We start from the raw sequence: 19,403 nt of genomic DNA on the forward strand, positions 1-19,403 counted from the left end.
GTGGTCGACTTAGGTAGGAGGATCTATTAGGAAGGTATATCAAGTGCTTTGAGGTGTCCCTAGGTAATATTGAAAATTCTTAGGATTTCTCGATTTAAATGAAATTTTCTGTTCTTCCGGGCTACGAAATTGTTTGGATAGCCACAGCTGGAAGGTCAGGTAAGTGCAGTGATTCAGGCTGAGAAGAGAGAAAGTCGGCCTGACGCAGCAAAAGCAAACCAAGTTAGGGCTAACTAAATAAAAAACGAGTGTAGGTGTAGTCAAGATTGGTTACAAGAAATAAGAAGAAAGTGAAAGTGAATGTAAACCAAGAAAGACTACCTAGGTTAGGTTAGATACTTGAGAAGAATGAACGAGAGAAGTTCCTAGGATATATGTATAGGTAGGACATAGGACATAGGAATACGGATGAAAACAGGAAAAACTAGAAAGACATGTGGTGGTGACATGGGGGCAGATGGCATGATACTTGTACCGACACGTAATAAAAATAGGACGTGGACTTTGAAAGAGGTAGTATGTATTTTTGTTGTTTCTTCCATTATGTAGTGTACATAAGCACCTCTGGTATGGAAGACCATCAAATGTACGTAAGCTTGTTCCTGGCGAAGATGCGCCAAAATCAATAATCTGTCCAATGGCGCTTGCTGATTTCTTACACTAGTGGTCAGGTGGTGTTCTACAAAGTCTAGGCTGTCAACGCCACGGCCCCATCTTGGCCCTATCTTTGCGTTCCCTGCTTTCCCATCTTGGTCCTTATAAGAGTGGAGTTCCTATGTGGCTACGGATCGACCCAATCATAAAATTTTATTTTATTCCACCCCTGTTGAAAGACAGGAAACAAGCTCCGAGGGGACCTACTGCGCCCCATCTCCATGCGGATCAAGTCTCCGTTCTCTACACTAGTGTAAGCTAAGTAGCATCTCCTCGATCGATTTATTAATTGGGACTTCTAAGAGTAAACGGTTTTTATAGGAACCTAATGCTGTGACTTGTGCAACATGTCGGACATTTCACTATTCGTTTCAAACAAAGGATGTATGTCTAACGGAGTGAATACACTACTTAGTTTCGAAAGTGTGTAACAGGTAGTTATTCACAAAATCCACGCAAGGTCTTGCTGTCCAAGTTGGTCGAATGGAACATTTACAAGTCAAGTTAGCAAAGGAAATTGATAGTCAGACCATGACGTGCAGCAACCTCGTATTACCTAGACCCATAAACTTCACTATGCAACAACCATGATCTTCGTAAAGGAACAGTATATACAGTACACTATATACTGTAAAGTCTACGTCCTAGTTTTATTAGTACCAGATGAAGCATTCCAAAGCCTTCGCCATCATCTAGAACTTGAAAACAATAGTCTAAAGAGGTCTTATGGAATCTGAATAGGGCTTACAAGGAAAAAACAAACAAACAAATTTAAGAACCCGAATTTACGCGACTATGATGCGTAATGCGCTTTTGCGGGGGCCCCTTACTCTTGCATTGGACCTTGCATTCTGTTCCTGCATTAACCTGCTCATTGGGTTGAACCCAGGACCGGCTGACACAGCGGCGTCTGTTCGCTAGCGACTAAGAAACTATGTACCTAGCTGACTAGCAATTCATACATAGATTATATAGGCTATCACGCACAGAGACATTTTCTTCTCGGCTATACAAAATGCCTATATACAGTCACAAGAAATCAGAAAAGTGGTAAAGGGAAATCAAGAAATAGATCAGATTAATAGCGGCATGTAAATCGGCCTGTACATCAGCAAGTGAATCGTCATCAAGTTACAAAACGGGAAAATAAACCGTCATTGGATATATCCGAGCTATCCGGACTTTAGGTACAGAACTACACCCAATTAAACCCAAGACAACATCTTGTACACAGATGGTTAAAAGAGGTACTGCATACGCTTTTTACGAACGTTGGTATTGCTGTGAAATTAAATTCTACGTAACTTTGGCATCTGAATATTCCGCAATTGCTCTAAGTCTAAGATGTAAGGGTATCGAGTTACGCATGGCATGCCACATTCATTACACAAAGCAAGGGGACATATCTGCCGTTATTCCCCTTGTTCGGGTAGCGCGTGGCTTCCGGGTCCATGGCCTAGATCCAGGTCGAATCTGAAATAGTCGCCATAAACCCTTACTTGAGGGCTATGAGTAGCCATCCAGTCCAGTTGGCTAACCTACGAATCTAATACCGCGTAGCCCAACCGATTTCTTTCTCTCCTTCTCCTCCTTCTTTTCCTTCTTACGTAGATTTTGCACACCTCCTAGCTGAGTTAGTATACACTCGTGATATTCAATATGGGGTTATATAAGAAAAACTCACCTCGTCCGAAATATCGCTCTGCGGTAGGGCTTCCTTTTCCCGTTGAGAGCGGCTCGATCAGCGGTGTAGATGGTCGCCGACCCTGGCCTTCTACGTTGATATTGTACGGCTCAAGCGGCGGGGTGGCATTGTACGATGTTGGCTCGAATATCTCCGATTCAGAAAACCCATGCTGCTGGCGCTTTCGATGGGTTAACGGGCTACCCGAATCGGAAGATAGATCAACCTCAGGATCAGTAGGAGGGTGAGGGTCTGGCTTCGAGAGGTTGGATATTGTGGATTGCAATTCCAGTATGTTCGCTTGTAAAGCTGTATTCTTCTTCGTAAGCTCTGCAATGCGGCTCTTCATTTCTGTCTGCTGTGCTCTGCTTGCTGCTAGGGCATTTTCAAACTGCAACTTTAAGTTATCGGAATTGTGTCTTGTGCCATCTTGAAGTAGGTCTTGTAGCTTGGCATTGAGAGCGGCGATCTGTGAACGGTACGTCTCGTGTGTCTGCAGGATATCAGAATCGTAAGCTTTGAGCTTCATATCTAGCACCTCAGCTCGGCTATCTGCTTCCGCCGCGCGCGTTACTGCAAGTTGACGCTCTGTCTCCTTGGCTTGATAATTTCGTTCAGATTCTGTCAACCGCTCCACGTCCTTCCTCAGTCTCTCTAGCTCGCTGACACTGATCTCGACAGACTGCATATTTTGCTTCAGGCTTAGTTCTCTAACTTCAGCCTCACAAACTAATAATCGTAATTTATCCGCCTCGCGTTTCGCTGTTTCTAATTCGGCTCGTAAAATATCCCCTTCCGCATTCCATTTTTTCTGCTCTTCACGAAGTGCTCTTAGCTTGGCGGTGAGATCAGCTTCCCACTTCTTTGAGAGCGCGCGACTCTTTTCGGACTCTCTCTTCGCCTGTATTTCTAATTCTTTTGCGTTCTTCATTTGTTGCTTAAGTTGACGATTCTGTATGATCAAGTTCTGGGTTTCCGCCTCGCTCGCTGCTTCTCGTACGTGTCGCCTTCGTAGCTCGCCCATATGGGTAAGGTGCTGCTGCTTCATAAATCGTTCAAATGTCAAGTCATTGTACAGAAGTAGTATTTGGCGCTGCAAATGTGCAATCTGGGCGCTGTTGCTCTCGGTTGATGATGAGGAGGCATTGGCTTGTGGTGGGTTCGACTGGAGTTGCGATCCCGGAATGTCTGAAATGGACTCGTGGTAGCTCAAGGAAAGAGATGGAACGCTATCATTCGGCATCGATTGATGCAGTCCAGATTTGATGGCCTTATTGGAATTTAGCAAGTCTTGAAGATGAGTTTGAGATGCGGACGGGACAATCTGGCGAGACAGAGTCGGACTCTCGCTACCGATTCCGAACGGTCTGGGGCTTGAGCTATCGCGATTGGAATGGTGACTGCCAATAGATGACTGACGCAGTACGGCAGATTGTACACGACCACTCGTGATAGACTCAGTAAAAGTTGACCCGGTTTTTCGCCAGTTGTCTCCTTGAAGGGGACTAAATGTGGGGTTGCCAAAGGGATAGGAACCACTTAGTAAAGCAGACTCATGACTGCTCTTTTCAGGCTCGTCTCTTTCGTGTACGCCATGACTTATATTCGGGATGCCCTCGACAGGGAATGCTTCACTTGGCCGGTAAAGGGCCACACAGTCAGCTACGACTTCTGCTGGCTCACTTTTGATCCATCTTCCGAAGTCTGTTTTCTCCGAATCAATAGTGAGAGTATAGAAGTTCTCATGGAGGAGGTGGCACTGTCGAAATCTCTCGGACGCGTGACGTATCTCGGTAGGCTGGACCTCAATATCGTCAGCATCAGGGACCTCGGCGTGTCGAAGGTATCTTTGTGGCTTTCGAATATAGTCCATGAAGTTGATAGGGTAGAGTCCGTATAGCACCGTGAAATAATGAAGAATTTGGGGGACAGTCGTGTCGTCGAAGTCAGTCGAATATGTGAGTTTTTCCCAGGCCAGCGCATTGGGGGACAGCCTTCGGTCCAAGTCCGCATCGACGGCTGTTTGGGCAGACAACTCTCGCTCCCAAAAGAGCAACCTCGCATATATGTTAAATAGCGTGGGTAGGTGTGGGACGAGAGAACTTGGCATATGGGGTAGGATCATAGTTAATGCAGTCAAAGCTAGGGATACAATAGTTGTAGATGTATCTAACTGAAGGCAGTTGATTAAGTTGTTGAATAGGTGTGTCTGTAGGATAAGATGTAGGTGCGGCGGTTGGCTCTGCACGAAAATACCTAGAAACGAAAGAGCGCGGGCACGATACGTCTTTTTGACCACATAGAGGTCGAGAACAGTCAAGAGATCCTAAGTCTACTTAGCAAGTTGCTTAGAGCACGGATAAATCATGGGTACCTACTTTTGGGCGTCTTTTTCCATAGTGTAACAAAGTCTTTCGCAACTGTTTCTCTTTGAACTCCGTCATTGCATCGGGGCTTTTCCCGACAGCTTCGTATTCATCGAGCCATAGCAGTAAAATGCGCTCTGCAAGCCGAGGGGCAGCACCCCCGGTAGGGGTACTAGGGTCATTGCCATCTTCAGCAGTCAGGATTTCTAGTAAAACGCCCTCTACTTCAGAAGCAAGGCCTCTCTCCTGGTTTAGATGGTTCAGTACTAGAAGCAGCAAGTCAAACCATTGGAATGTCTTGCTCGGCTGTCCGATTATAGGGCGTAAACGGCGAAGGAGGGCAACAAATGCCGTATATCGAGACGGTACCTGGGCGACATCCTTATGGAATAAGGAGAGCAGTTCATCGTTGACCTTATCGGCTATACTTTCGTCGAACTTCTCGTGCTTGTTCAGGTAGGCTTCGATAATCTCGACAAGATCGTCGGGTAGCGGATATTTCGCCGTCGGTATGAAGCTATGTATGGCTTTCGTAAGCTCCTTAAGGGTCCTAAGATTATAGACAATAAGTTAGCGCCTGGAGGCTGGAGATTCCACTTTGATAGGTGGATGCAGTGACTTTGTGTTAGGAGTAACAAAGAGGCCCCGATCACTTGGGACGGCACACTAGATGACGAAATCGACATACGGAGCTGAAGACATTGACACCGAAGCTCCAAATGGAGCGGTTCGAGTGAAACAATCAGTTGGTAGGGGTTAATGAGCTGTCTCGAAGTAGACTTCCGGATCGAGAATGCGCATAGTAGAGCTCCAAGTCCCGCATGAGCTTTCAATCGAGTTCCGAGGTTGCGACTTGCGAGGGAGGTTCCTTGGGACTGTGGGACCGTGGAACCGTGTCAGCCTTTGGTTCCATTCAAAAGTCTTAGCAAAAGTCTTAGCAAATCAGTTTCTTTTTCTCAAAGTTCAATTGGTGGGTCTTCCCGACTCGTTTAGGCCGCTTCAAGCCTGCAGGTGCCGTACATACAGTCCGGACAGTGCAATGAGTGAGGTAACCATCTAAACCCAATCATGTATGGATGCGAATCTAATACATGATATAATGCAATGTACGTCGGCCTAAGGGGTTATTTTAAAAAGTATCATTCGCCCAAGAGTACAATGGATTAAGAGGGGGATTCAATCACATAAAATGGTGATCATTTTTGACAAATACGTAGGTACCTATCCTATATTGATATCCAATACCCATCACTTCAGCCTGAGCAATTTATCAACCTTTAGCATTCTTAGTTTTGTAGTGTATCGAAAAGGCTGATCATGTGCGCTTCTTTGAATTTTAACTTGGACACTGTATTGCTTACGGTGAGAGCGTGACCATTATAGATCCACAGGGAAGGTAGATCCTTGGATCTCCGCACCCTAGACAGCGGCTTCAAATCTGGGGGAGGGGCAGGAAGGGAATGATAGTGTATACGTGCATGATCCGTATACATACTACCAGGAAGGTACTCTCATGCTCAATGTGGGGTAGTTACCCGTCCGGTACCTACAGGCCTGACTTAGCCCCTCCCAAAGCTCCATAGGTCCTACGTAACTCTCCGGCGTGGGCAGGTATTGAAAACTGAGGCCCCTCAATCACTCCATCCATCAGCCCATAGGTTCAATTCCTCGCTCCATTCGTCTGGCCATTCTCATTCAACTCTCTTCTCTATTCCCCCAAAGGAATAATAGAGCGACTTTGTCAACAAAGCAATTGACCTCATTTCCTCTCGTCGTGATTCAATATCAATTGATTGTGCGCTCCTCAGGTCTTGTCTTTTCTCCTTCTCAGCCATAAGCTTCTGAAGTTCTGAATCTCAAAACACATCTCTCTATCTCTATCTTTATCCCCCTCACAAAACCCTTACCTGTTACTTTCAACCATGGCGCACAAGACCTCTGCGGTGGCCGATGAGCCTATTCAAGTACTCTTCGCCCTTCAAGACAAGTTTGACTTGTTGGACTTTGCAGGCACCCTTGAGGTCCTCGACTGGGCTCGCCACGATAAAAATGATGAAAGTATGTTAGCTACCTATCTATTCGTTCCTAGCCTGTAAACTACCTCTCCCTCGTAACTATGCTAAGAGAAGTTTTGTTTGCAGATACCAAGGCCTTCGATTGCACAATTGTTGCCGCCGAGCCTAAAGTTTTGTCACAACAGGGTGTTGTCATTGACGCCCAGATCAACTTCAAAGAGGCACACGAACGCCTTGATGATTTTGATATCCTCATCGTGGTGGGCAGCGTCGATAGCAGCGCCATCCTGAAAGAGCATTCTGAACCCATACCCATCATCGAGGCTTTCGCAGAACTTCAGAGAAAAGACTATACCCGAGAGCGCACCTTGATGTCTGTCTGCACTGGTTCCCTCTTCCTAGCTGAGGCAGGCATCTTGGCAGGCTTATCTGCCACTACTCACGCAGACTACTTGACGAAGTTCGAAATCGTCTGCAGCAATGCGGCCCAGCGTGACTTACAAGAGCGAACCGACGTCATAGAAGACGCCCGGTATGTCGTGAACAATCTTCGCTTTGACCTCGGAGATGAGGATGAGAACCCCTATATCCGTCGCAAGTCGGACGCTGGAAGACGCCCATCTGTAGCTCGGTACGTCAAAATAGAAGTACAAACTACTTTCAATTACTAATCAGTGATATAGAAAGGGAAGTGTGTCATATAAGGGCTCGAACGGACGCCGTGAGTCCATTGCGCGCCGAGCCGCGATGCGTCTTGGGGGGCTTCGGGTCATTACGGCGGGGGGAATATCTGCTGGCATAGATGCAGCTCTGTATCTTGTCAGCATTCTGGTCGATGAAGATACCGCGAACGAAGTTGCCCGATTCATACAGCACGAGTGGGTTAAGGGTGTCGTTGTGGACGGTATTGATGTTTAGGTAGAGATGAGAGCCTGGGATGGAGGGGCCAATACATATGCGAATGTGTCAAAAATCTTGCTAGGCACGTAACGAAAGAAGTAAAATCAATTTCAAAAAAAAGAGAAGCCTTAAATTCATATTGCCGTCATTCCAAATTCAATTGAATGCTTTTTTCGAGGTACTCATCTCCATGCATGACCTTGAAGTTCAACCTGGAGATCTATACAATTATGTACCTGAAGTATTATTTTATTTTATTTTATTTTATTTATGGTGGGCATTCCTGAATCATGCAGGGACACTGTACATATCTGAAAGCTAAACGAATTAGGTACCCGTCATAAAGGTGGGTCCGCGAAGTCGGAATTTTCACCTACCGACATAGAGAATGAATTGGACTCGTCAATGCGTGTGTTAGGTAAATTTAAGATAAAAGATAATATTGTGGACAATCTTGTATAGAGTCTTATATCTCTCTATCTCAGCCGTAGTCGCCATCGAAGCACAATGGCGACAAAGTTCTTCCGAATAGGGAAGAAGCAAGTCTTCTTGTATGCGCTTCCGACTTACCCATGTAGCCATCTCTTATTTTTGCAGCTAACATTGGTCCCATCACAGACCCGATCACACCGTCGCCTTCCTACGACCGCGAGATAACCAACCTCCAAACTTCGCTACGTTCAGGGTACCTCTAACGTTCAACAAGTTTGACTTGCGCGACTACCTGCTGCACGCATATAATGTGCCGACACTAGGCATACGATCGCAGCTGACGCAGCGCCGGCCGCGGCGCTCTAAGATGCACCATCGCATCTACCGGCCGCCACCGGTCAAGACGATGACAGCGGAGCTGCACCAGCCGTTCAAGTGGCTCGATGCCCCGGAGAACCTGGACGTATGGAACCCACCGATGCTGGAGAGGCGGCGCAAGGAGCAGGAGAGGCAGGAGAAGTGGCAGAAGACCGCTGAAAAGAAGGGCACGTTCCCCCTAAGAGACGAGCAAGGCGCGTCGAAATCTAGAGTTGCGCTGAAGCAGGAGGCGAAGAGGTTGCTGAGGGATGGGAACTGGGAGAACGATAGGGAGTTAGACCCCAAGTTCAATCGGAGGGAGTGAATGTGAGGAGGATAAAAGGAAAAAATAAAAACTTGAATTCTCAAGCATGAAGGAGGGGAGGGGACGGGGCAATGGTTAAGGACTCTATTCTGTGGGCATGATGGAGGACGACTGTACAACTACGGAAGACCTGGACCAGACTTGCGTGTATAGTACAAATTGCAAAGCAAGCAAGCAAGAGATCGGTATCAAGGCATTGTATCATTACTTGTTCGATGCCAAGTCTCTATACATCATCTGCTATGTCTACCCAGTGATGGCCCTGTTGAAAATATAGCGCCTCGTTTCCCCAACTCCACCAGCCTGCGGTGAGGTTTCTCGCAAACACCTCTAGCCCGGTGTAGTTCTCCGGCAGTATATCCCGAAACAAGAGCTTCAAATTCGGCTTTCTTGAGTGGATATCTGGAACTCCCAAGATCACCTTGCTTGGTATCGGGGCCTTTAACGTGCTGCTTCTCTTCCTACCTAGTAATAGCCTCTCCCACGGTTTTCTCCACCGTGCTTCCAAGTCGATGACTGGATCTCCGGAACTGGTGATCTTTAGCCAGGTCCACTCCCCGACGAGTTCAAGGCCCCATTCAGAGAATATTCCGTGGGGAGATGTTAGCAAGTCAGGAACTGCAGCTTTGTTAGTGACCCATACAGCCACGAGGCCGTCTGTTTTCAAGTGCGATGCAACAGGTATCTGAGTTAAGAGATGCCTGACTTCTTGTATGTCATATGCAATAGTATAGCTATTTTGTTTTCGCTTTACAGATCGACTAGGCCACGGTGGATCAAGAAGCATTAAATCGAACATGGGAGCATCTGCGATAAAGGCTCCCCGTTGGGATTCTATGGTTCCTAGAAGGTAGCGTGATTGATCTGGAATCAGAGACTCCAGTACCACGTCGGCCGGCTCGCCCGAAGTTCGCTTCCTCTTGTGCAACTCCTTGGGGTTGGACTTATCGTCGCAAAATTTACCTGTATCTCTTACAACACGTGGTAAACACCATGGCCCTTTGTAGTTCTGCTGAGCCTTTTCAAGTGCGGACCTAACGGCTTCTTGGACCATCAATTCAGCTATGCTTGCAGAGGAGGGTGTGGCTAACTGCTCCTGGCTAGTTTTCTTGGGATCGGGCGTTTTCCACGGTATTTCTATTGGGCTGGAAGAAACGATACGCTTTTTAAGGACCTGTCCTGGTAATAGTTGAGCCTCCTCAAGAGAGCGTGGAATGTCTATAAGAATGATAGATCGATCTGAGTTCTCGAATAATACGCAAGACCCAGATAGATGATGTGCATTTTCCTTGGAAGACATGATTCCTCGATACTCCTATCACGTAATATCAGAACTCGACCCCCTTTAGTGTATCTGTGCCGTTTTGCCGTATTTTGGGAACCACATTGAGACTTGTGCAATGAATGGTGAATCTTAACTCCTGCAGATCTAGGGTGAGGCCTCAAAGAGATCAATAACGAGCACGAGCATGGACTCCCTATCCTGCAGTGCTAATTTCTAGGTTGAGTTTTGATGATGATGTGTTTCTTGGCTTTTCGCTTAATCAATTGCATCAGGTTCGCAAGCCAAGATTTGTTTCTTGGTCGTTAAAGAACGAAGATAGGCTAGGCTTGCTTTGTAAGCTGCCCCACCGAGTCGTCTAGTGTAAAACCTACCTCTCTTGATCGTTGGGTATCGTCCAAAGTGTCCTAGGAATATCCCTAGGAATATCCAACCTAAACGCGGGCCGTTGCGAAACCCAATGAGAATAGTAATCGGGACCGTAGGTGTAACCGCTTAGATATTATACCATGTTTGTATGTCCTTAAAATGGAAGAATGCAAAATACATACATCATATGTAGAACAGCCGCGCGTGAGTTGGGTCCAATCACAGTCGGCGGGTTCCGTAGCCTGTCCATAATATGAAGCGGTATTACGCTACCTCTTAACGGCACAGCGGCAACATGATAAAAGAACTTGGACCTTATCCAGTGGGACGTTTCAGGGGTTTTAAGCTTGCCAAGTCATTTAGCGCAGGCGCCTCTGACATCAGTCTCTTCATTTCTGTCGTACAACCATGAAGCAGGCTCATTCATTGGATGCAAGCGGGAGGGAGCCTATCCACATGTGGAGAGACCTGCAGAAAATCTTGTACACTATGTACCATTTACTGAAATTAGTACCTCACAAATTGCCTGTCCGTACTACCATATCACATGTACCTAAGACTTGTTGTTGTACTTCGTCAATCTCAATCCAAGTTTTAAAGACATTAACGCATCGTGCAAAGTCCCGTCAAATCGGTTGAGCTTCTAAATTCAATTCAACCGCCGCTTTCTCCTCCTTGTCCATTACCTATCGAAATTCTTCTACGTGACGGCCTGAATGACGACAATGCCGTTGTTCCTCTTCCTTGAATCGATTCCTACACATTTATCTCTACACGTGGAAATTGTCCTGTTCGTTCAGTTTACAATAAAACTTCCATAGTATTTACTATTCACCTCCCTACGCTACCTACAACACATACGTACCTACATACCTAGGAATACATAACTTAACATATCTACCCTGCCTATCTAATCGTCATTGTCAAAATACTAGTTTCGTAACCCCTCGCGATTCCTAAGCTCACTCAACTCTCCCCCATTTCCCCTATCTATTTGTTCATTCAGACTTTGTATGAGGACGACACCGCAACAAGTTTCTCGGGTTGGATTTTAGGTCGGCTAACGATCTAGAGGGACGGCATGGCTGACTCAGGGGGTAAGTTGCGATGCTGTTATACCAATTAATTTCAGTGTTGTATATGGTGCTAACAAGTGTTTTCTAGATCAGGGCACAGCCCAGCGTAATCAGGGCATTACCCTGATAGCTTTTATTACTGCTCTGAACGTCTCGTTGATAGTCTTTGGCGTTCAGACGGGACTCTTCTTGTTACTGAGAAATAGGCTATCCAGGATATTGTACGCAACCCCTCAATCTGCTCTTTGTTAAACTGCATGCTGATATATTATATTATATAACAGCAAGCCCAAAACATACCTTGTGCCAGAACGAGAACGAACCGAGCCCCCACCGAGCAGTTCCTGGGGCTTGGTAAGTACCGTGTTTCGCTTCCCGGATCGCGAGGTTATCAAGAAATGTGGTCTGGATGCGTACTTCTTTCTCCGATACCTACAAACCTTGCTTGTCATATTTATACCTATGGCCGTCATTATAATACCGATCCTAGTGCCAGTCAACTACGTCGGCGGACTCAGTCGCAACTTCTCAGCGAATACTACCGACAATGGCTCAGACGTTAACTCTACCGATCCCCAAGGCGCTGATTACAGCGACCCCAGCGCTCCAAAATCCAACATTACTGGACTGGACACGTTGGCGTGGGGCAATGTGAGAAAGGACCAAACTAACAGATATTGGGCGCATCTTGTCATGGCAGTCTTGGTCATCATATGGGTCTGCGGTGTTTTCTTTGCAGAATTGAGGGTTTACATTAAAGTTCGCCAGGACTGGTTAACAACTGCTGAACACCGTTTACGAGCTTCTGCGACGACTGTCCTAGTGAGCAGTATTCCTGACAAATGGCTGAATGAAGAGGCTCTCAGGGGTCTCTTCGATGTTTTCCCGGGAGGACTTCGAAACGTGTGGCTTACGCGAGATTTGACACAACTCTTAGAGAAGATTTCCAAACGTGACCTAATCCACAAACAGTTGGAGGAAGCCGAGACAGAGCTGATTCGGATGGCGAAGAAAGAGCAACTGAAGAAGAGGGACGCAGATGAAAAACAGGCGCGTAAAGCATCTAAATCCCACCGACCTACCAAAGGAGAGAGACAAGAGCGTCAGAAGCGGGAGGACGATGCAGCGAAATTACAGGCCGAAGGCAACGAAGGTATAAGCAGTGGTGACCGGCACGAAGTTGTGCATGATTTAGGTGATGCTGAGGCAGAGGTCAAGACCGAACAACAACACGATACCCATAGACCATCTACTGGGCGCAGCTTTGTGACAAGTGGGTTTTCAAAAATAACTGGAGGACTTGGAAAAGGTATTGATGTGATGGGTAAGACCAGGCAGGAGATATTTGAGGGTGCTAAGAATATGACCCACGGTATTGACAATCAAATTGAAACGACAAATGGGTTCGTGGCAATAGGAACGCCGCAGGGCCCTTCGCCCCGCCCCCCTACGCGGGGATCGGACCGCCGTCGTGTTCGGCTACCGGACGAGAAAGACCTTCCCAGGCCATCGATCCAGAGTCAGGGTTTTGGATCCGAAGAGCCTGTTATGGGGCCGCCTGCATCGCAAACACAGCATTATCGCAATGGCTCTTCCATTTCCCAGGATACTATGCTAAAGGGAGAGCACCTTGAGATGCGACAGTTCGGAAATACTACCCGCAAAGCTGATACCCTCGAGGATATGCAACAACACGAAACCATACGATGGTATCAATTTTGGAAGCCCCCGGCGGGTGGATATGTGTCGCCTGTCCCCCAAGGATACGAAGGTGACGATTTTCCATTTAAGAAGAAGGAGACGACCTTAGAAAAGATAAAGTCATTCATTCCGTTTCTTGGTGGCGCAGAGCTCGAGCCGGTGGAATACCCTAAAGCCTACAATGAGGAATGGAAAGAAGATAAGGAGGGTGAAGCAGAATGGGAGAAGTGGGTTAAGAGATCTAAGCGACCAACTCATCGCCTTGCGATCTTTGAATGGACCCCTTCTTGGCTACCTGGGCTTCCTTTTCTCAACAAGAAAGTCGATACGATCTATTGGTGTAGACAGGAGTTAGCGAGGCTAAACTTGGAGATCGACACCGACCAGAAGAGCCCAGAGCGGTATCCACTGATGAAGTCGGCTTTTATTCAATTTAATCACCAAGTTGCCGCACATATGGCTTGCCAGAGTGTCACGCATCACGTTCCGAGGCATATGGCCCCTCGCACTGTGGAGATATCTCCTAATGACGTGCTTTGGGAAAACATGGCTATTAGCTGGTGGTCTGAGTGGCTCCGGACTGCTGCCGCCGTGGCTTTTGTCGCTGGCATGATCCTACTATGGGCGTTCCCGGTTGCCTTCACGTCCTCGATCTCTCAAGTTAGCACGCTGACGGATGAATTTCCCTGGCTAAGTTTCATCGATGAGAACAAAAATATCCATAACGTGGTATCTGGTGTTGCTGGTGTTCTACCGGCCGTCTTACTCGCCCTACTTCTCTGGTTGGTGCCGATTATCATGGGCTTCCTTGCTGGCTTTAAAGGAGCCAAGACGGGATCTCAGAAAACGGAAACGGTTCAGAAGTTCTATTTCGCGTTCCTCTTCGTCCAGATATTCTTAGTCGTCTCTTTAGCTTCGGGCGTTCTCCAGACGCTTGATTACATCGCTAACAACCCAACCGGAGTTGCGGATCTCCTAGCGGAAAACTTACCAAAGGCCGCAAATTATTTCTTCTCTTACATGATTCTTCAGGCCCTCAGTGTGAGCTCAGGTACGTTACTGCAAATCGGAGCTCTTATCAACTGGTACATCATCGCGAGGATTATGAATAAGACGGCCCGGAATAAGTGGTTTACCAATACTAAGCTCCCTGAAGTGAATTGGGGAACTACTTTCCCGGTATATACAAATTTCGCCTGTATCGCACTGATCTATTCAGTTGTTGCCCCGATCATCTCCATCTTTGCCATCATCACCTTCAGTCTACTATGGATGGCAAACAGATACAGCATGATATACGTGAACCGTTTCACAATCGACACCGGTGGTGTACTATATCCGCAGGCCATTAACCAAACCTTCACGGGGCTTTACGTGATGGAGTTATGCCTTGTCGGCCTGTTTTTTCTTGTTAGAGATGAGAATGGCGAAGTCGCATGTGCACCACAAGCTATCATTATGATCGTCTCAATCTTTCTCACCGCCATATACCAAATCCTGCTGAATAAGTCCTTTGGACCATTATTCCGATATTTACCGATCACCTTCGAGGATGAGGCTGTCCTGCGAGATGAAGCATTCCAGCGCGCTCAGGACCGCCGTCTGGGCCTTCTTGATGATCGTGACGAAGATGTATCCGACAAGGAGGACTCGCCGAGACAAGAAGCTGGGAGCCAGAACAATTCCATGGATGGCGCTGATGACAAGACGGGGCGAGGTAATAAATTTACGAACTTTAAGCCTGTTAAGGGCATTGTCCACGCTAGTACCTGGGCAGCTCGTGGCGGTAAAGTTACCTACGACCGTACTTTTGGCAGGGCAGAGAAGGGGTTAAAGAATGTCAACAAGTATCGTGAAGAACGCCGACAAAAGGATCTCGAAGCACAGAGAGCCATCGGTGAGGCTCTATATGGCGGCTTCCACGATGAAATCGAGGATCTCATGCCTGAGGAGAGAGACGTTCTTGTTAGGCGTGCGTTCATGCACTCAGCCTTACGTGCAAAGCGGCCGACTGTATGGATTCCTCGTGACGACCTAGGAGTAAGCGACGATGAAATCAGAAGAACGAGAGAATTCAGCGAACATATCTGGATTTCGAACGAGGGTACGGCACTCGACAGTAAAGCGCGGGTTGTATACGGCCGCGCGCCTCCAGACTTCTCAGAACTGGATATTATCACCCTCTAAAGAAGGAGACACGTGAACTGAAATGTACATAGAAAACATACGACGGAATGACCAAGGTTGGAGTTGGTTGCATAGCCGGCGGAGAGGTATACCCCATGTTGCATTAGGCCTTTAATAGAACTTCCTAAATAGATAGGCTCTGGGATTTCTGGATACTACCCGATTTACTTGGACTTGCATGTGCGATCCTACGTGAACCTGTTTGACTGAGCAGTCCCTTGGTAGTGGTAAATTATTAAAGCTGACGGATTAGCTTTATATATACAGGGTCTATGTACCTAATGTATGTATGCTGGCATTAAAATAAGCGTTTCCGAGATTATTTTAACTTTCCTGCAGAGCAGTTTATCCGCGAGGTTAAGCGTTTGACAATACGAATTATAGCACCTGAGCACGTACATTAGGTACCTCTTATGGAACCTGGCCGTCATGTGCCTATATTTAGGATGTTTACGTTCCGCTCTGCTTTGCGCACTGTAGGCGTATATAGGATCTAGGCGGTTTATACTGTATAGATTATTATGTACATACGTGGACCGGGACAGATAACGGAGCCACCCGACGGGGGGTTAGCACCTAACTCTAAAGACGTGACAGGTGGACAAGTAGACAAGGGGACAGGGATATGGACAGGGATATAGGAATCTGCCAAGAGCTAAATTCTAGTGCGATCGGTCGACGGGGGCTTCGTAAATTGTATTGTACAATACATATGCAGATACTGTACGGAATAGTAGAACCGGCACGATAACAAGGGGGTATTTGTTGTACTTGTTACTCTCTTTTCCGTTCTGCTGTCTTGCTTTTTCTTTTTCCCGATGTCTCGAACAGTACCACAGTAATCATAATCTCAGTCTCTCTTCCGGTCTCGACTCGACATAACTTCTCTCTAATAAAGAACGTGTTGGTCCTTGTTCCGAGTACGGCGCCGTAAGATCAGCGTCAGCATCAATCTTCAGCTAAAAGATCATCCCTCACATCGTTCTGTCCTTTTAGGTGGTACTAAGTACCCATTACGCTCGTTTAAACCCATCCTTCTACTGTACCGTCCTTTGTGGCGTTTCATTTACAGCCGCGAAACGAGTTAAAGCAATAGGATTCCACGACGTTCTCGTTCTCGTTCTCGTCGCAACACAAATAGTAATTCATTACAGTCACTTGACAGATCCGCAGACCGTATAGGTAACACGGAACTCTACTTGGAAGTGATCGTGCGAAGTAGCGAAGCTAGGCGAAAGCGAGAGGCCCGATACCTTGTGAAGCTAACTGAGTTGATGTATTTCGAGACGCAATAGCGATAGGAGGATATACGCAAAATGGGCGAACCCCTTAGGAATAGTCTGAAATGGCTGCTTTCTCTTCTCATAGTCTCACATGTTCATGCCTTCTATATTCCGGGTAAGCTGAATCCAGACGCCCAGTCTATGCCGACGCGCCCGCTTCAAGTATGCGACGTCTAACGAATTCTGTACAAACACAGGCTGGTCGGTAAAGAGTTATAAGGAAGGTGAACACATTCCTTTACTCGTTAATAAAGTTTATTCCGATAATACGCAGCTACAATATGCCTACTACGATCTTCCATTCGTCTGCCCGCCCACGGGTAAAAGCCACGGTCCCGGTCTACTAAGCGGCCAGAGCATCTCACTCAACCTCGGAGAAGTCCTTCGTGGAGACCGGATTATGACTTCAGATATTGATCTTACCATGGGGCAAGACAAAGAATGTAGTTTTCTATGCGAGAAGGTGGTTACAAGAAAAGAGCTAAGGAGAGCTAAGGAGCTGGTTAGGGAGGGATACGTGGTAGAATGGATCGTCGACAATCTACCCGGCGCCACTAGTTTCGTTACCGTCGACAAGTCGAGAAAGTATTATGCTGCCGGCTTTAAGCTCGGCTTCACCGATTACTCGTCAAGCACCGGAAAGCCGCGCTACTTCCTCAATAACCATCACACCATCGTTATTCGATACAGGGCGGCGTCAGGCCGAGATGGCGAGAAGGGGGGTAAAGTAATCGTCGGTTTCGAGGTTTATACAAAAAGCATTGGCCCGAACGCCAAGCGAGACAACGGCTGCCCTGCCGACCTTCACGATGTCGAGGATCGCTTCGAACTCTACATGGCCCCAAATAAGACGACCGATTTACAGACGCAGTATCCCCGCTCGTCTTACCACCCCGCGGCGATCGAAGAAGGCGATGATGATGACACCATCTCCATCCCGTACTCGTATTCTGTATACTTCCGCGAAGACGAGTCGATCGAATGGAACCGTCGTTGGGATTTATACTTCGTCAACTCGGAGGAGGGCTCTCGAATCCACTGGCTAGCCATCGTCAACTCCCTGATTATCTGCGGCCTGCTCACTGGTATCGTTCTCATGATCTTGGCTAAGACCATCAGGTCTGATATTAAAGGATACAAGGAAGGTTCTATCGAAGATGGCAAGTTACGCAGCAAGGGGAAGCCTGGCAAGCGTAGTCCTAAATCTGAAAAGGCGGGATTTGGCGTCCTCGAGAGAGAAGGTGATGCGGATAAGGAAATAGATGTGATATCTGATGATGAAGCGCTAGAAGATGTCACGGGCTGGAAGCTTTTACATGCGGATGTCTTCCGGAAGCCTGAGTACGGTCATCTGCTCGCTCCACTTGTCGGGTCAGGCATGCAGCTCCTATTTATGGCTATCGGTTTGGTTTTGCTAAGTGCCATTGGCATCTTGAACCCCAGTTTCCGCGGTGGTTTCCTCAGCGCCGGGTTCGGCCTCTTCGTATTTGCAGGCGTCTTCTCTGGCTACTTCTCCGCAAGAGTATACAAGACCTTTGACGGAAAAGACTTCGGGAAGAATGCACTCGTCACGGCATTCTTATTCCCTGGCCTGCTGTTCGGTCTGGTCTTTATACTGAACCTCTTCGTTTGGGCGCAAGCTTCGAGCACTGCCATACCATTCGGAACTCTGATAGCTATCGTGCTGCTATGGCTTTGCATCCAGGTTCCGCTAGTTTACCTGGGCTCTTGGTACGGGTTCGTCCGCACAGGCGCATGGGAACATCCTACCAAGACTGCGAGCATCCCTCGCCAAGTTCCCAACCAAGCTTGGTACGCCAAAAGGTTACAGTCGATCCTCCTTGCCGGCCTAGTCCCGTTTGCTGTGATCTTTATCGAGCTTCTCTTCGTATTCCAGTCGCTATGGCAGGATAAGAGCGGGTACTACTACGTCTTCGGTTTCCTGGCTGTCGTCTCTGTCATCCTGGTCCTGACTATTGCCGAGGTCACGGTTGTGACTATCTACGTCCAGCTCTGCTCCGAGAACTATCACTGGTGGTGGCAATCCTTCTTCGTGGGCGGCGGAAGCGCCGTATGGGTGTTCCTATACAGCATCTGGTACTACTTCGCCAACCTGCATATATCGGGCTTCGTGAGCTCCATGCTGTTCTTCGTATATAGTTTTATGGCGTGCTGCGTGTACGGGCTTCTTACTGGGACCGTGGGATTCCTGACGGCGTATGCATTCGTCAGGAGGATATACGGGTGAGTAAAAGAAAATCAATCTTATTACTACGTTGTAACCAATTATAACTACCTAGGTGGCATTGCTAACGTGTGTCTTTAGTGCTATTAAGGCGGACTAGATGATTAATCAATGAGCGAACGTGATAATGCATTAATGAGACGGATATAATATTTCATATACATGTTTACCTCTTTTTTTTATGGCCTCTTATGTACCTAATATTTGGAAGCTCTTATTTTGGCGGTGCTAAGCTCCTATTATGAGGTCTCGACCACACTAATTGGATAAAAGGCTGGCGTAGGTTTCTGAGCCTAAGTGCCTGGGAGATGTTGCCCGGCAGCCTTCTGTTAAGTCGACCTTACGTTTATAAGCCAGCAATGGCATTGTTATACATTTGTATATACTTCAAGCTACCTATGAATATATGAAGGAATAGCATGTTTATTGCCAATGACGCGTATAAAAGGCTGGCTTGCTTGCTTGCTTGGGCGGAAAAGATGCGCGTAAAATAGTAGTAGCATGGAATGAACGTAAATATATACGAC

The 19,403-nt window shown here is 47.2% G+C and overlaps 6 protein-coding genes across 6 annotated transcripts; 4 read left to right on the forward strand and 2 right to left on the reverse strand.

Annotated features, from left to right (window-relative positions):
* Positions 1-1,868: 1,868 nt before the first annotated feature.
* On the reverse strand, positions 1,869-5,949 carry F5Y00DRAFT_238847 (Hamartin protein-domain-containing protein). The gene is made up of 3 exons (XM_048008017.1): positions 5,393-5,949; positions 4,717-5,254; positions 1,869-4,664 (listed from the first exon to the last, which is right to left on the reverse strand). The coding sequence occupies exons 1-3, from the start codon at positions 5,404-5,406 to the stop codon at positions 2,289-2,291; spliced, it is 2,928 nt and encodes a 975-aa protein (XP_047864247.1). The 5' UTR covers positions 5,407-5,949; the 3' UTR covers positions 1,869-2,288.
* Positions 5,950-6,457: 508 nt separating this feature from the next.
* Positions 6,458-7,850, forward strand: F5Y00DRAFT_90032 (class I glutamine amidotransferase-like protein). Its single transcript, XM_048014322.1, has 3 exons — positions 6,458-6,762; positions 6,834-7,350; positions 7,403-7,850. Exons 1-3 carry the CDS (start codon positions 6,627-6,629, stop codon positions 7,635-7,637), a joined length of 888 nt encoding a protein of 295 aa, XP_047864248.1. The 5' UTR covers positions 6,458-6,626; the 3' UTR covers positions 7,638-7,850.
* A 1-nt stretch (position 7,851) lies between these two features.
* On the forward strand, positions 7,852-8,846 carry F5Y00DRAFT_90008 (uncharacterized protein). The gene is made up of 3 exons (XM_048014321.1): positions 7,852-7,892; positions 7,951-8,170; positions 8,238-8,846. Exons 2-3 carry the CDS (start codon positions 8,127-8,129, stop codon positions 8,731-8,733), a joined length of 540 nt encoding a protein of 179 aa, XP_047864249.1. The 5' UTR covers positions 7,852-7,892; positions 7,951-8,126; the 3' UTR covers positions 8,734-8,846.
* Positions 8,847-10,526, reverse strand: F5Y00DRAFT_90004 (MT-A70-domain-containing protein). Its single transcript, XM_048014320.1, has one exon. It carries the CDS (start codon positions 10,031-10,033, stop codon positions 8,960-8,962), a length of 1,074 nt encoding a protein of 357 aa, XP_047864250.1. The 5' UTR covers positions 10,034-10,526; the 3' UTR covers positions 8,847-8,959.
* Positions 10,527-11,004: 478 nt separating this feature from the next.
* On the forward strand, positions 11,005-15,712 carry F5Y00DRAFT_238850 (DUF221-domain-containing protein). Its single transcript, XM_048008018.1, has 4 exons — positions 11,005-11,481; positions 11,549-11,681; positions 11,745-15,631; positions 15,688-15,712. Exons 1-3 carry the CDS (start codon positions 11,466-11,468, stop codon positions 15,346-15,348), a joined length of 3,753 nt encoding a protein of 1,250 aa, XP_047864251.1. The 5' UTR covers positions 11,005-11,465; the 3' UTR covers positions 15,349-15,631; positions 15,688-15,712.
* A 309-nt stretch (positions 15,713-16,021) lies between these two features.
* On the forward strand, positions 16,022-19,313 carry F5Y00DRAFT_238851 (Nonaspanin). The gene is made up of 3 exons (XM_048008019.1): positions 16,022-16,746; positions 16,829-18,875; positions 18,958-19,313. Exons 1-3 carry the CDS (start codon positions 16,665-16,667, stop codon positions 18,974-18,976), a joined length of 2,148 nt encoding a protein of 715 aa, XP_047864252.1. The 5' UTR covers positions 16,022-16,664; the 3' UTR covers positions 18,977-19,313.
* Positions 19,314-19,403: the final 90 nt, after the last annotated feature.

The sequence above is a fragment of the Daldinia vernicosa genome, assembly GCF_022497035.1.
Source record: "Daldinia vernicosa strain CBS 139.73 unplaced genomic scaffold F5Y00scaffold_27, whole genome shotgun sequence".
In the NCBI taxonomy this organism is placed as follows: Eukaryota; Fungi; Ascomycota; class Sordariomycetes; order Xylariales; family Hypoxylaceae; genus Daldinia; species Daldinia vernicosa.